The sequence below is a fragment of the Pecten maximus genome, chromosome 1, assembly GCF_902652985.1.
Source record: "Pecten maximus chromosome 1, xPecMax1.1, whole genome shotgun sequence".
Lineage (NCBI taxonomy): Eukaryota > Metazoa > Mollusca > Bivalvia > Pectinida > Pectinidae > Pecten > Pecten maximus.
Genome location: NC_047015.1, coordinates 42,822,689 through 42,837,045, shown reverse-complemented (window position 1 = coordinate 42,837,045; position 14,357 = coordinate 42,822,689). Strand labels below are relative to the sequence as shown.

General features: G+C 35.5%; 1 protein-coding gene across 1 annotated transcript in view; it reads right to left on the bottom strand.

Moving 5' to 3' along the window:
* The window catches only part of LOC117334276 (tachykinin-like peptides receptor 99D), a 94,133-nt gene extending 85,374 nt beyond the window's left edge, over positions 1-8,759 (bottom strand). Inside the window, exon 1 of the mRNA XM_033893795.1 lies at positions 7,958-8,759. Within this exon, the coding sequence (XP_033749686.1) occupies positions 7,958-8,334 (377 nt within the window). The 5' untranslated portion in view covers positions 8,335-8,759. The remainder of the gene's footprint in view (positions 1-7,957) is intronic.
* Between the last annotated feature and the right edge of the window lie 5,598 nt (positions 8,760-14,357).

The window sequence follows — 14,357 nt, the reverse complement described above, 5'->3', positions numbered from 1 at the left end:
TGTTGGCTGGTATCTCATATAGACGGAAAGGTGCTCATAGCATTTTTGCCATCAGATTGGTGGTTAACTGAGTAATGAAGGTACGTATCGGTTTGAAACGAAATATTACACAATAAAATCTAATGTAATGTATCCAAAACCAACCTTCTAATGGCGTCGGAATACCGGACTTCAATGCAGAAGAATGCCTTGCATTAATCATATTGTTTATGGTATTTAATGAAAACCTGCTTGGCGAAAATGTGCATGGAAATGTCTACGAGCATATCTACATAGATACAAGTTACAGATTTTGAGCAATCTTTGTATTATTACCGATGAGCGACAAATTGCATCAGATAAGTGTTAGACACTCTGTATAGCCATAACTTAAAGCCATATATACATCAGATGAATGCTGAGGCGACACACCGTCTCTTTCTGATATGGTCAATATCCGACCACATTGTTTGTGTTCTCTGTTACATGTACACTTGCCTAATTATACTATTGTTGATTTCGTTTAATAGAATATCGGAATTAAGTCCATAGTTGATCCTAGTTATATTCTGTATCATAGACATATTTCACACTCACTTTCTAATCATTTGTCATTCTACTTCGTTCTACTTGAGTCTAAAAACTCTCTCCATACTAGACAAACTATTTGGTGATTCACCGCCGCTCCGTGATTTAACGTGACATATGCATGTCTTGCGAAGTTGTTCTTGAACAAAGTTAGCGGAATAAAGTACAGATCGGCTGAAGATTGCTTCCGTCTTTCATTGATATATAGGAAAGACCGTCTTCTGGTAAGTTCGATATACATTTCGGATAGGCTTTCTATCTGTCAACTTGATACAGCATATGATTGATCCTAATAAAGATAGAGACGGAATTATTTTACGTCGTTTTGCTGTTTTCATTTTTTGTCATTTCAATTGTCTCATATCTAGTCTGTTCTGCAGTCGATAATATGAAATTATATTGCAATCAAAATCATCCTCTGACACCTTATCGGGGTTTATCTGAATAAATTTGACACTATAATTGTGCGTCGCACTGTAAGCCATAACCATTGCTCAAGAAAAGAAGTAATGGATGTTACGTGTTAATTCAATCACAAACTGATCTTTGTCGTAGAACATGAAAGATAAGGACACTGAATGATGCTAACGAGACAAATCCATCCCAGATATTGTTTGTAGTATTCCACTATTGTAAAGAGAGTACAGATGGTATTAAGTAGGATTTCGAAAATATAATCAATAGTCCAAACATCAAAACAAAAAATCTCTAAACGTGGTAAAAGGGTGTCGGAAAAATTGTTTGTTATGTAGATAGGAGTGAAGAGAAGACACACAAGATATAAACACCTTCAAAACAAATTCATGGCCAGATACAGTCGAGGGAGAACTAATTAAACTGCATCGTACCGGTGTTTCATCCTTCTGGGACTCATCAGTCAGTAACAGGAGGCGATAACAACTCAAAATAGGTCGAACGAAATGATGAAACCTGGATGGAGAGGTGCAAAAGACTCATGATTCCAAGTATACATCAGTGACGGGAAGGGTTTAAAAGTAGATACAAAGGAGGCGACCAAGAACACTCAGCTGGTCGTAAGAAAAATCAAAATCTGGATGCGGAGCTGCCAAAAAAAGTATATTTAAAATGTTTTATGTATACAAAATATATTGAATAGATCAATATATGAAAACGAGTTACATGATACCTTTACTTCCAAGATCGTTCAGAGCTGATATTTGCTTGATATTATTATCTTTGATTGTCATCGATGTTCCTAAAAACCAAGCTTTCTATGACAATTGTTCCCCAGAATCAAGTACATATATCCACTAGTTAGCTGTACTAACTTTCCTCTCTGACCAGCTGACGTACATTTGATATCCTACTTTACCCTAATCGGCCATCAAAATATGGATTTACCAAATGTAAACTCTCCAACCTCGATCGATCGAATGTGTATGCTACTGTTTCATTCCTTAATATAACAATTACTTTTCCTAGTGTACCGTGACGGTCGGTAAATTGCGCGTGAGCACGAGCATTACACGTTTACGCTTTGCAAATTTTATTGCATCTACACAAGAATATATAGGTCGGAAAAGGTTCAATGATTTTGTGACAGGACTAAATGTTCCGAAACGTGAAAACTGCAAAAAAGTCCGTCTTCACTTAAGTAATTAAAAATAGAGAGTATCATTACATTGCGCCTTGACAATGAGATCGGAAACTGACAGCAATGATTTATCATGCAATGAATGCGTTCTTGTTTGTAAGAAGTTGCATTTGGTAACATGTAAAGCATGGATATATGAGACCAAGTCATGTTCAGAATACTTACGTTCCAATTATGCACGGTAGCATTATCATGAGGACAAATTACGTAAGGTGATTAAGTGATTTGAGTGAGAGCTATTTACAGAAAGATTCTACCAACTGTTGGCAGCATGTACACACACGTGCCGGTAGCATAGACCTGTATTGTTACAGTATTCTTCACATGTCGATAATAAGGAGGCGTCCTATAATTGACAGTTGAATGAAGTGTACATGACCTGGATGTTAACATCGAGTAAATTCATTCAAGGTAATAAGTTTTATCGCTAGATTATTTTTATCAATATAATCAAATAGGATTTTTATCTCTAGATATATTATCAATATAGTAATCAAATAACTTAATAATTGAATTTGTAGAAGGAATATGACGAATAAATAATTATAGTAATATGTTGAGTCTCGGGATTGCAATTACAAGTGTAAGAATTGCAAGGGAAAGCACATGCAAAAACATAAATGAGGGCAAAATATCTTAACGTCTCTATCACAATACTTTCAAACACATCAACGACATATACAAACTCATACTTGGTCATCTTGTTCTTAATATTACCAAATATGAGCGTGCACTTGGTGTTGATGCGTTTGAAAGTATGGTGATAGAGATTGGTCCTCTTGTTCTTAATATTACGGGGCCGCGGTGACCGAGTGGTAAAGGCGTCCCAGCACTTATCACTAGCCCTCCACCTCTGAGTTGTGAGTTCGAAACCTACGTGGGGCAGTTGGCTTGTATTGACCGTAGGCCGGTGTTTTTTCTCCGGGTACCCCGGCTTTCATCCACCTACAAAACCTGGCACGTCCTTAAATGACCCTGACTGTAACTAAACTAAACTTATCATTACTTTTACTATAGAGATGTAGACATTGGGCTGTAAGCCTAAATATGTTTACAACAGAAGGTTTTTATTGATGCAGGTTTGCGAAGGAAATATTTTATGGCAAATCATGATCAAATTGGAATTATATTAAATTTGTTAATTTGCGATATGTATATCGACGTGTTTAATGTAAATACATTGGTCTGATTCGATGTTGATATCTCAGATATTATATTGACAATGCGAAACTTGAGCCAGATATGGAAGACTGGTGTCTGCTATGGAATATAAAACGCTTACTCTTTTGTAACGTCTGGTTTTTTTTCCCTTGCAGTATTTACTCGGCCTTCGTGTAAACCGTTCTTGCGGTCATATTTTGGTGCTGCATCATCGATTTTGAATTATAATTGTGATTTTATTAACACGTCGGTGGTTACTGTATGGGGCTTCGAACCGTGAGTAAACTTACAGGAAAATGTGAATATTTTACGTTATAATTTAACTTTAATAAAACTACTCCGACAAAATTACGTTTTGTTAATCCCTTACTAAACAGTAATCACTTTATACGCAAAGAATGTCAAAACCTGCGTAAATTCGAAGCTTAACGTGAAAAGACATTTCACCAGCGATTCTGTACAGCGTATTTACATATTTAACTACAACACTGTACTAAGTTATTGGTTTGTGCATTTAAACAAAGTATTGAGTTACCGCGGTCGTCTCCACAAACTCCTTATTTGACGATAAAACATACACATGCTTGATCATGTTTACGTTATGTAATTAATGAACTATATCTAAAACAATGTGGCAAGAATAGATTACGTTAAGATACTGACTATAATCATATAACATATTCGAGAGGAGAACAGCTTTGTGTAACGATAAAACTACCATGAACTCTCATGAAAAACGGGAACACATGAGAAGGTCTTGAGACGATAGACGTTGATTGTGGGTGGTAGATTCAACGCCTCGTTTCACCTTAGATATTTTCAATGATTATCATAATATGGCCTATTTGATAACATTCCAAAGCTTTGCAATATTGGAAGCACAAACAAGACGTTTTTCTGTTTGCTCCAATACAGTACAATTCTACTTATTTTACAACAATTGCGAAACAAGTTATATCAACTTATATTAATCACACTTGTTAGACCGCATAGAAATGCACGAGGGGTTTAAGTGTGGGATGAAACCGGATATAACCCTTTTCGGACGGGTGACCTCTTTTTCTAAGTCTGGTATTTTACATCCATCACCATTTTTATTAATTTATTATTTGCCTTCCTTTGGACTCAATAGTTATTATTTTACATTATTACACTGTATCAGATAAATTATATATATAGAACGTGGATATGGCGCAGTGGTGTAAATTGCGGGTATTTCTGGCTAAGCGATTCGGTGCCTTAGATCGTGGGTTCGAGGCCCGCTTAGAGTAACGGTATTGACATTGTCTACCTTCGCTATTTGTGTTACTGTGCTATTGTGAAATCTGAACATGGATTAACGTTAAGTATTAAATGTAAACCTGTTGTCAGATCTATACTTTTACGTATTCGACCTGATAAATAAACCAGATTTGAATCCCAATGTGTCGGTATGTCCTCTAGTCTATTGATTATCATCATAAAATGCAGAGAATACAACCGTCGTGCTTTTCCCTCTGGGTGTTATTCGCGCTATACGAACGCTGGGATAGGACACAATGATTCATTCTATATTTAATCCTCAACATTAATTTCTAGCCTCTAGGCTATCTTTACGTCGTCAAATAATCGTTCAAAATTTCTGAAAAATTAATGTAATATTCAGAAGGCAACATTACTATTAATTTTGCAATCATGACAAAGACAGAGCCACTGCCGAATCCTTTAACAGCGCACGAAAGTTAGCATGTTAACTTCACAAATCTTACTTTCCTTTCCTGAGCAACACCTATTCTAGTAAACCGTGTTTACTGGTTTTGACAGACTTTCAGCTCACGGACAGTGTAAAGTAATTAAATGTTTAAATTACATTGTAGTTTAAAAACGTATATAAGATATTGTTTGAACATATGTCCTATATCATTGTTCACCACACGAATAGAAGATTGTGCCATCCTTGACTGTCTGGATTTAATAGAGTGTGGGGTCCCGTCTGTCCACGATAAGACAAGTCGTTTACCGGTATTCTTTCCACCTTACCCACACCTGAGACTGTTCATATATGATTGCCCCCTCTGTTTGGTCTGGAGTTATCAAATAGAAAATGTAATTGTAATCTTGAAACGGAAAAATTCACAAAGACGTAGAGACAGGCAAGGTAACCCGGATGTGTCAGGGAGATGATCCGGATGTGTCTACTCCAAGGAACATGTAACGTTATATTTATTTCGATGTATTTTTATTAATGTAGAATAATGTAATGAAATGTAAAATATTATGTAGCAATGCTCAAATACTTTTAACGCAAAAAAAAAAAAAAAAAAAGAGGGAAAAAAAAGAGAGTGTGAAAAAGTAGACAGTTTTAAGTATATGTCATGGGTATTCAGTACGTTTCAACTGACTGAGTGTTCGGTGCTTGGTCATGTTCAGCATGGACCGACACAAGTGTACACTGGACGGTTCAGTGAGATGCTATTTACATACCGGTGGAGAGGACCGAATCTTACCAGTGTCGATAGACCGGAATGTGTTATCTTCGACAACATACACTACACGAACTTCGTTTTCGTTTTGAAAAAAGGCGAACAAATAAAGGCAGCTGGAGTTTCCTTGTTATGCCGACCTAATAATTTGATAACAGTATATTTCAAATCACTACGGAAACAAACTGTGCGTGCACCTGCATTAAAATAGCCAGTATCTGAGTAAGCATGTACGCTATTGATTCAGATTTAATTAGAAATAGTTCCCGGCAGGGTTTTATTATGTAAATTGAGATTGAGATGACTCTATCAAAGGAATTTTGATTCAACAGCACACGTAAATATTGATTTAGACGCATTCAGTTTTAATATGAAGTTATGCGAATAAAATGAAAAAAATAATTGAAAATAAACAAATAAAAGGAATCCGAATATTGCTATCATTAATAGACTTACACCTATCTCGGGTCAATTTTGTTTAACTTGCCTCGCCCCCGGAGAAAACGTTTATATTAAAACAATATAACTCTTGTCGAAACCAGTTCTTTTTTTCGTCCGTTTTATCTAATGCAGTACGGGGGAATGTTAGATTAATTACACGGTTGATGTGAAAAGATAAAGCCATGTGCTGTTTTCCATCCTCAAAATTGCTTTATGTGAATTATACTATACAAAGGAACAATGTATATCAAGGGCAAGTTGTTATAGTTTAAACAGAACACACCTCCGATTACCATCGCGTTTCTACCGAGGTAAATATATCATACTTGACTGATTGGCTAAATCGATAGTTCCAGAATTCAAGGCGATTTGAGTAATTAGTACTTATTTCCGGGCACCGTCTAAAGCGATATAAACGATGATTCAAGTGTTGTTAACAAATTACGGGGCTAGTTTAATAAAGGAAAAACATCTTTCCTAACATGTTTAAGATATAGAAACATATAACGTACTGGCAGATCGAGTGTTCATATTGCTATGTATGGTACATGAGATTGGGTATCTATCTGTAACACTTTGGATGATAGTCGGACCAATAGACATTGCTATTTCTGAATATTAGGAAAATGCCTTAATCAAATAACCGCTTTAAACATGTTATTATTTTTAAAAGCTAGTTCTTGAAATATATAGCAATTTTTAATTTTTCTAATAAAGTTATAAACTGGCCTTTTGTAAAACAGCTTACATGTCAACCCCATATTTTTCATGGGAAAATGTTATTTACATAATTACAATGATTATAGTCTTGTTGACCATTATTCTTCCATTACGTTTCCCTGCCAGTCTGGACAATGGCTAATGGGAATGGCAGTGTGGCGAAAAAAAATGCACCGTCTGATCAGGCAGGAGTTCTTAGACCAGCGACATTAACTTTTTATTTGTTTCAAGTTCGCTTTTCCATTTATTGAAAGGAAGTGATTACGGAGAGAGAGAGAGAGAGCAATATATGACACGCTTTATTTAAATTAGAAATATAGATAATTCTTAACATTCTTTTACAAAAACATTACACTTCTAAAACCACAAGTCTTCATATAACTATCTCTAAAGAGAAATCATATGAAGATTTAAGTTGAAAGTTTAAGGTGAAATAACATTAGCCGTCCCTCCTAGGATATGTTTTAGGGTACAGCAGAAATTACCCATTGAATTTACCTAACTGTAATGGAAATAAGGACAAGGATGTTTATTTATTTGATTTTAACTTAGTTAAACTCCGTTACTAAGTGTCCGATTGTGAAGTTATTTCATTTATTTAAATAGATAACAAGGAGACATACCTACCTTGAATAAGAAATACCCTACCTGTCGATCGTGAAAAAGTGTTTTTAATAAAAAGAGACATAACTGTCAATCGTGAAAATGAGTTTTTGGTATCAAAATACATACCTGTTGATCGTGGAAATGTGTTTTTGATATAAATATAACATGCCTGTCGATCGTGAAAATGTATTTTGATATAAATATAACATGCCTGTCGATTGTGAAAATATGTTTTTGATATAAAAATGACATACCTGTTGATCAGGTAAATGTGTTTTTGATATAAAAATAGCATAACTGTCGGTCGTGAAAATGTGTTTTTAGCATCAAAATGACATACCTGTTGATTGTGAAAATGTTGTTTATGATAGAAAAAATGACTTACCTGTCTATTGCTATGGCCATGAAGGTGAGGACACTTGCTGTGACTGTACATAGACTGATAAACTGTGTAAATCGACAATAAGCGTCCCCGTACCACCAGTCCTGGTACAGACAGAACGTGAACGTGAACAGGGTGTTCAGTACGGATATCAGAGCGTCCGCAATAGCCAGGTTCACAAGGAAGTAATTTGTCACTGTCCGCATTCGTTTATGTGCCATAACAATCCAAATAACGATGATATTCCCTGCCGCGGCGACGATAAACAATAACGAAAAAGCGGTGATGAAGAGAAATTGTTGCCACCATGGCAAATTGAATCCAAAATCCATGTGAGAGGATTCGTTCGCAATTGTACTGTTATTTCCAAGAAAGCCCATAGTTGTTGGATTCTAATTTCACTGAAATTATTTTTATGTTTCTTATAAAACTATATCTTCGGAACGTATTTCTTAATATATTTATCGCCAAAAATGTTCAGAAAGGTAAACATTTGGAACGGCGAAAAACGTGAGGAATGTAACATTCAAAACAATGAATACGTGAATGAAGACAGTTCCTTATGGCGAAAAGTAGCAAAGCATATCAATAATTTTAAAACACATTATCTTGTTAAAGAAGTAACTTCAAACCATCAGTGAGTGTCAGTCCATTGTCTGTCGATTTCCAATCTACCTTGGAAAGGCGAAACGTAAACTGAAGAATGTATCGATACGATCACCGACTACTAAGGAGTAGTACGACTAGCCTGCGAAGTCTGGGCGAACCCAGTATAAACTCAGCATATGGTGTCCCTTCTCATACATTACAATCTATGATAGGATCCATGAATGAACATTTACCTATCGCTGCTGTTGGCCAATAACGTTCAGTGGTTGGCTCTCATACTAAGGCTATGTCCTTCGTTGTTATCACATACTTTACCAATTGTAGACTGCGGTACCTATCGCTGCGGATGATCCTAGGTATCAACAGTGGAAGGAGAGGCATACTCTTTACACGTGCTGTACTTGGTCGATCAACAATAAATATTTAATATTTATGACGCTACTTAGTTAGCGTATCCTTTCGATGTTTTTTTAATTACTTTGAAAATCAATGCACGGTATAATACATTTGTTGCGCGGGTACCTGCAACATTCTACACTTAGTTTTGACAGGCACAGCAATAGTGTTTACATGTAGGTGGTCTACTCACACGCGATAATTAACGGTAATCAGTCTCAATGCATCGCCTGGAAAGAAGACACGACTTTCGCTTCTAACATGTGATGGTCGGCGAAACCTCCTTCAAGGCCGAAGGAAAAGCCGCTGATGGCTTCCATCTCGGGGACTATTTACTAGTTAAATTCTAATTAGTTTCAAAAACATTTGTTGTAAATGCTGAAAATAAACTTACAGTCCCTTGTATCTTTGTGCAAGACACTATCGCTCGAGAGAAAGACATTTTTTCATACAGTAATGAGTTTTGCACAATTTGATTGTCCATCGTTCTTGCAAATTCAAAATGACGTTTTTTTTTACTTCCTTCCCCGAGAAGATTATTTTTTATGTTTGTTCAAATGTCATGTGTCTAGCTTGCCAGGAACTCACTATGTCCACAGATACAACAGAGCAGCTAGTAAATATTTGAACATCTCCGTTATTGAGCTAAATTCTTTTTACGGGTGGGTCTGTCAGGGTGTGTTAGTGGAAGTGTATGTACAAATTGAATAAATACGTCATCCAAGAAAAGTTTCAAAACAATATTTTCGCATTTTATAAAACGTGTTTCAGAAAACACACTAATGATAGGAAAAACCCTTAATCTTTAAATGATGTTAAAATACTAAACATCAGTTTATTCGATATTGATTAAGAAATGTTTGCTCCATTTTTAATCTTTTTAATCCTGTCGCGGATGAGAATTAAATCATTGCCGGCTTACCACGATACCATCACCTATGGCAGACGATGGGTTTGCGAGGGCTGCTATTAATAATTAAAAATAATCTTGATCCATGAATTTCAATGAGGAGTCATTCCAGCATTGTCACAATGCTTCATAATCAGTATTTGTCTTTATCATCCTGAATAACAGAAATCGAATTTCGAAACTTTAATATGGATTCCTTTACGTTGACCATAACTGTGATTGTGTCATTCTTGTTGAATAATACATTCAAATATTGTATCAGTTCTTGGGTTATTTTTTTCGAAGCAATCGTAAGCATATTATTGTGATCAATGTTATCATATGTAATATGTCAGCTGTGTCCGACATATTCGTAAGTCTCCCAATCTTTAGTGTGGCCTAGCAGGACTGATCCTCGAGTTTCTGTCCTGGTGAGGACAACCATTTTAAACCAAGAGACATATCATTCGTTAAAGCATCTGCGCTGCGGTCGGCCACCGATAGGTTACGCCATTGCGGCTGTATTGGGTAAGGTATAATTCCAGTAAAATGCTGAGATTGGAATACAAAAAAAAAAAAAAAAAATGCACATATGAAATTTACCATACTCATCAAACATTCTGGTCACACGTACTTCTTGATCACATCATTGATTTTAACATCTATTCATATTAATAAATATTCATACTGTGAATTATAACGTTATACGTATTTGAATTAATTCACACTACACTTCAAGTTTAAGCTATAGTGGTACAAGAATCGAGTTGAAAATAAATGTCCTAATATCAACGCACAGTTGTCACTGGACTCTTTCATTTTGTGTTGAAAGCCAAATTTACTGGAACGACCGTCGCGAGGATAGGGACGGTTATCGCTCCGTCGAGCCGTTAGACACGATCTGTTTTGAAAGTGTTGATTTTTTAAAGAACAACTGAACACAATTGAGAATTGTCGGCAAGAAGTTTGTTTAAGTTTTTTTTCCAAAGAAGCCGAATAGCTACAGCATGTATCTCTGTTCAGGTTGATAGCCTGTCATGGCAAGCACTGTTTATGTGTTTATTTTGTGCTGTCGACGCATTTTGTGTATAAATACGTGTCGTTGATATGAAAATCTTTGAATCTTTTTATCAGTTACCAAGGCAATCAGCAACAGCGTACCAAACAAACATTAGAACACAAGACTAATGTAAACGACACATAAACTGACACGGATATCTTTTTAGTTTTTTAACTAACACTTTTTCGCATGAAGTCATAACACAAAGTGTTTTGTTGCGTTAGAGTTGATTATGAAAACAATAGAAAATATACATTATCATGCATCTCTAATAAGGATTACAATTGGCCAATAAGCGTTCACTTTGTACAGAAAGGCAGTGTCAGTATATAGCCAGAATCTGGAAAACTAATCTCCGAACACCCTCACACTCAAACATGCTAACGGACCGCCTTTAATTAAAAGTTAAACAGTTGGTAGTAGTCACCTTTCATCAGGTAGAAAATATACATACATTTTATACATATCTGACATGTTTATTGAATGTAATAAAATATTCTTAGACAAAATTAGCCGTTACATCTCGTATGTACATGAAATTGTTTGACGTTTTTATGAAGTCTATGACACCAACTAATGTCATGAACATATGCTGTTCTCCCTACTGATGACATGGAACTATTAGTAAACAAGTAAACATTCCCTATTGCAGATTCGTTTCGAAAAAAACTGTATTTACCGTAACCTGCATGCTAGGTTTTCATTTATACACGTGAACCTAACGTTCTTTCAAAATTCAGTATTGAAAACTATGAAATTTATTGAAATATTTGGTTTTCGCACTTTCAAGTGTATATTCTGACATTTATTTCGGCCTATTTCGACTTTTCACCGGCCGCATCCTACACTGTAGGTATCAACACTTAAGGTCTGTTTCACCACTGACAAGTCCTTGAAGGACGAAATAGCTGTATAATGCATTTCACTTGATTTTGTGCTCTACCGTATCTAACTATCATTTTGTATTGTTTTACATAGCATGTGTCATTGATGAAGCAGAAAACGTTTACACTTACGAAACACCTGGTCTTGCTTACTTTGAACTTCTCAAAGGCCTCTGTGTAAAAATACATTGTTTCGATATAATTTTGCGTTTGTTTTGTCGATTTTTAGTTAGACGGAAGCTTTCATTTCTTGACGGTGTTTTCTTTTCTTTTCTTGTTTGTCTCCTTACCTGTGGATATGAATCCCGCTCTGATATAGTTGGTTTGTGCCAATTTGTATTTGCAATTGTGAGTAAAGATGTGAAAAGGACAAATTTATCTCATAATTCGTTTCATCTTGATTTTTTTTTGCGAAAGTTATTAATTGTGCTTTGCAAAATGATATTTGTAAAAAAATCAACCTTACAGACAAAAGAGAAAGGGCGAAACTTTCTTAAACAACTGTTCAATTCCGCTTTTTATGAATAAAAGACTCGACGTGTGAATGCAAAAAAATAATATGCCGAGAAATGACGCACATCATCCACCATTAAAACAAATAGTAACTTAAAATGGACACGTCAGACCCTAGACTACTATATAACCCTAAAACCTGACGGGTCCCTCTATGACCAATAGACGAGTCCAGGACAGAACACCATTACATAACCACAGGAGGAAGTTGGATGCCGCGCAATATCCGGTATAGAGAGTTTCTAGACAATACGATACACGGTTTGATAATCGTTTACCGTTGTGAAATGTACTGGCACACATTACGTGAATTGTGATTTTTTCGGATGTTAAGTGATTGGTGGGTCTGGCGACTAGGAACAGGAATGTAAATCAACATCGGTTTGGTGTCGTTTTGCATTGTTTACTAGATAATACTTAATTGCATTAAATTATTTATTACCTTCGATTTTTATACCATGTTGTGTCCCAAATTATGTTAGAGTTACGTTTCAGATGTAATTGTCATAGATTGTCACTTTTAGAGACTTTACAAACATGAAATGTTCGTACTTTATGTAATTCATGTTGCTATAAACATATGCGCAATATATTGATAAAGACTAACAGAACTTATATGGAAAATCTTGTTTTCCGGTTTCTGCTGTCCGTTTTTCAATTTTTATATTTTCAAAACGAAGATATTCGGATAGGACTCGTCATGGATTCAACCGGACATTTCTGTGTGGCGGAGTATAGATAATGTTATCCAACAGCTTTTATTTGTAAAATTTTCTGCTCCTAGTTTCCATTTATACATGTATCTAGGTGTTGTTTTTTCGTTGAAGCCCTGACCAACATATGCCATTCAATATATCTTAATTCAATCCAATATTCTGTTCGATGTAAATCAATTCAATTCAATAATCAAAAATCCAATCTAGTGGAAAATGATATTTGTTTGTGTTTGTCTTCTATTTGATAACTCAAAAGCAAGAATCTAGAAAAAAATGTTAACAGAAGATAGATTATCATAGAGACATTTGAACAAGTACAACGAAAACAAGCCCAGGTGTTCGTGAGAAGGATGCGTCTTTTTGTTTTAAAGCTAGGCCATTTCAGATTATGTGAAAAGTGTTATAAATGATTAACTATGTTCATTATCAGGAGATATATTTACATTTGCTCCGCATTTCCGTATTGACATAATGCTAAGAGGCAGTTGTCACCATACGCCTATAACACCCAGTGCTTCATGCTATAACACCCAGTGGGTCATGTGACATTAAAAAAGGCGGGATTTGTTTTTGTTGGTTCAGGTTTTTTCAAAGTTGACGAAAATGGTAAGACAATGTAAATATAAGTATTGAACAGTGGTTTTAATGTTGTTATAGTCGATATGGCAGCAAGATGTATGGTGGGCAAATGTAGCATGGGAACGGTTCCCATGCTACATTTGCCCACCATACATCTTGCTGCCATATCGACAATAACAACATTAAAACCACTGTTCAATGCTTAAATATTTCCAGATGAGATGACGATGCAAAAAAACTTTACAAAGGTCTTCATCAACCTGCATCCAATAAAATTCTGTGTCGCACGTTGTCCAATCAACGATCGACAGAAGTCACAGAAATCATGATGTTGGGTTTAAAGCATACTTAAAGGTAGAGCAAGCAGGGATGTTACTATATAGAAATGTTAAATTAACAAGTGGGAATTGAAATAACTCGGCTGTTGTACAAAAAAAAAAAAAAAAAACGTAAAGAAGGATAAATTAACAAAATCGAAGAGACCAAAATACATGTATATTTTAGATTTACTGGCCACACAGGCCTCAACTAGAAAATGGTCCCTCCTCAAGTATACTGATGTTCCACAGTTGTCTAGTCATTTTCACAGCACATTAAATTCGTGTAAACAGCGTTGGCAATTAGGCATATAATACAAATACAAGATATGCACATTATTTGTCTTCCCTGATTTAATTAGACTACGGACGGTTAAACTCAGACGAAGCATATAAACAAAAAGCATTGTTTCTCATTGTTAACATATGCTTAGGTCCAC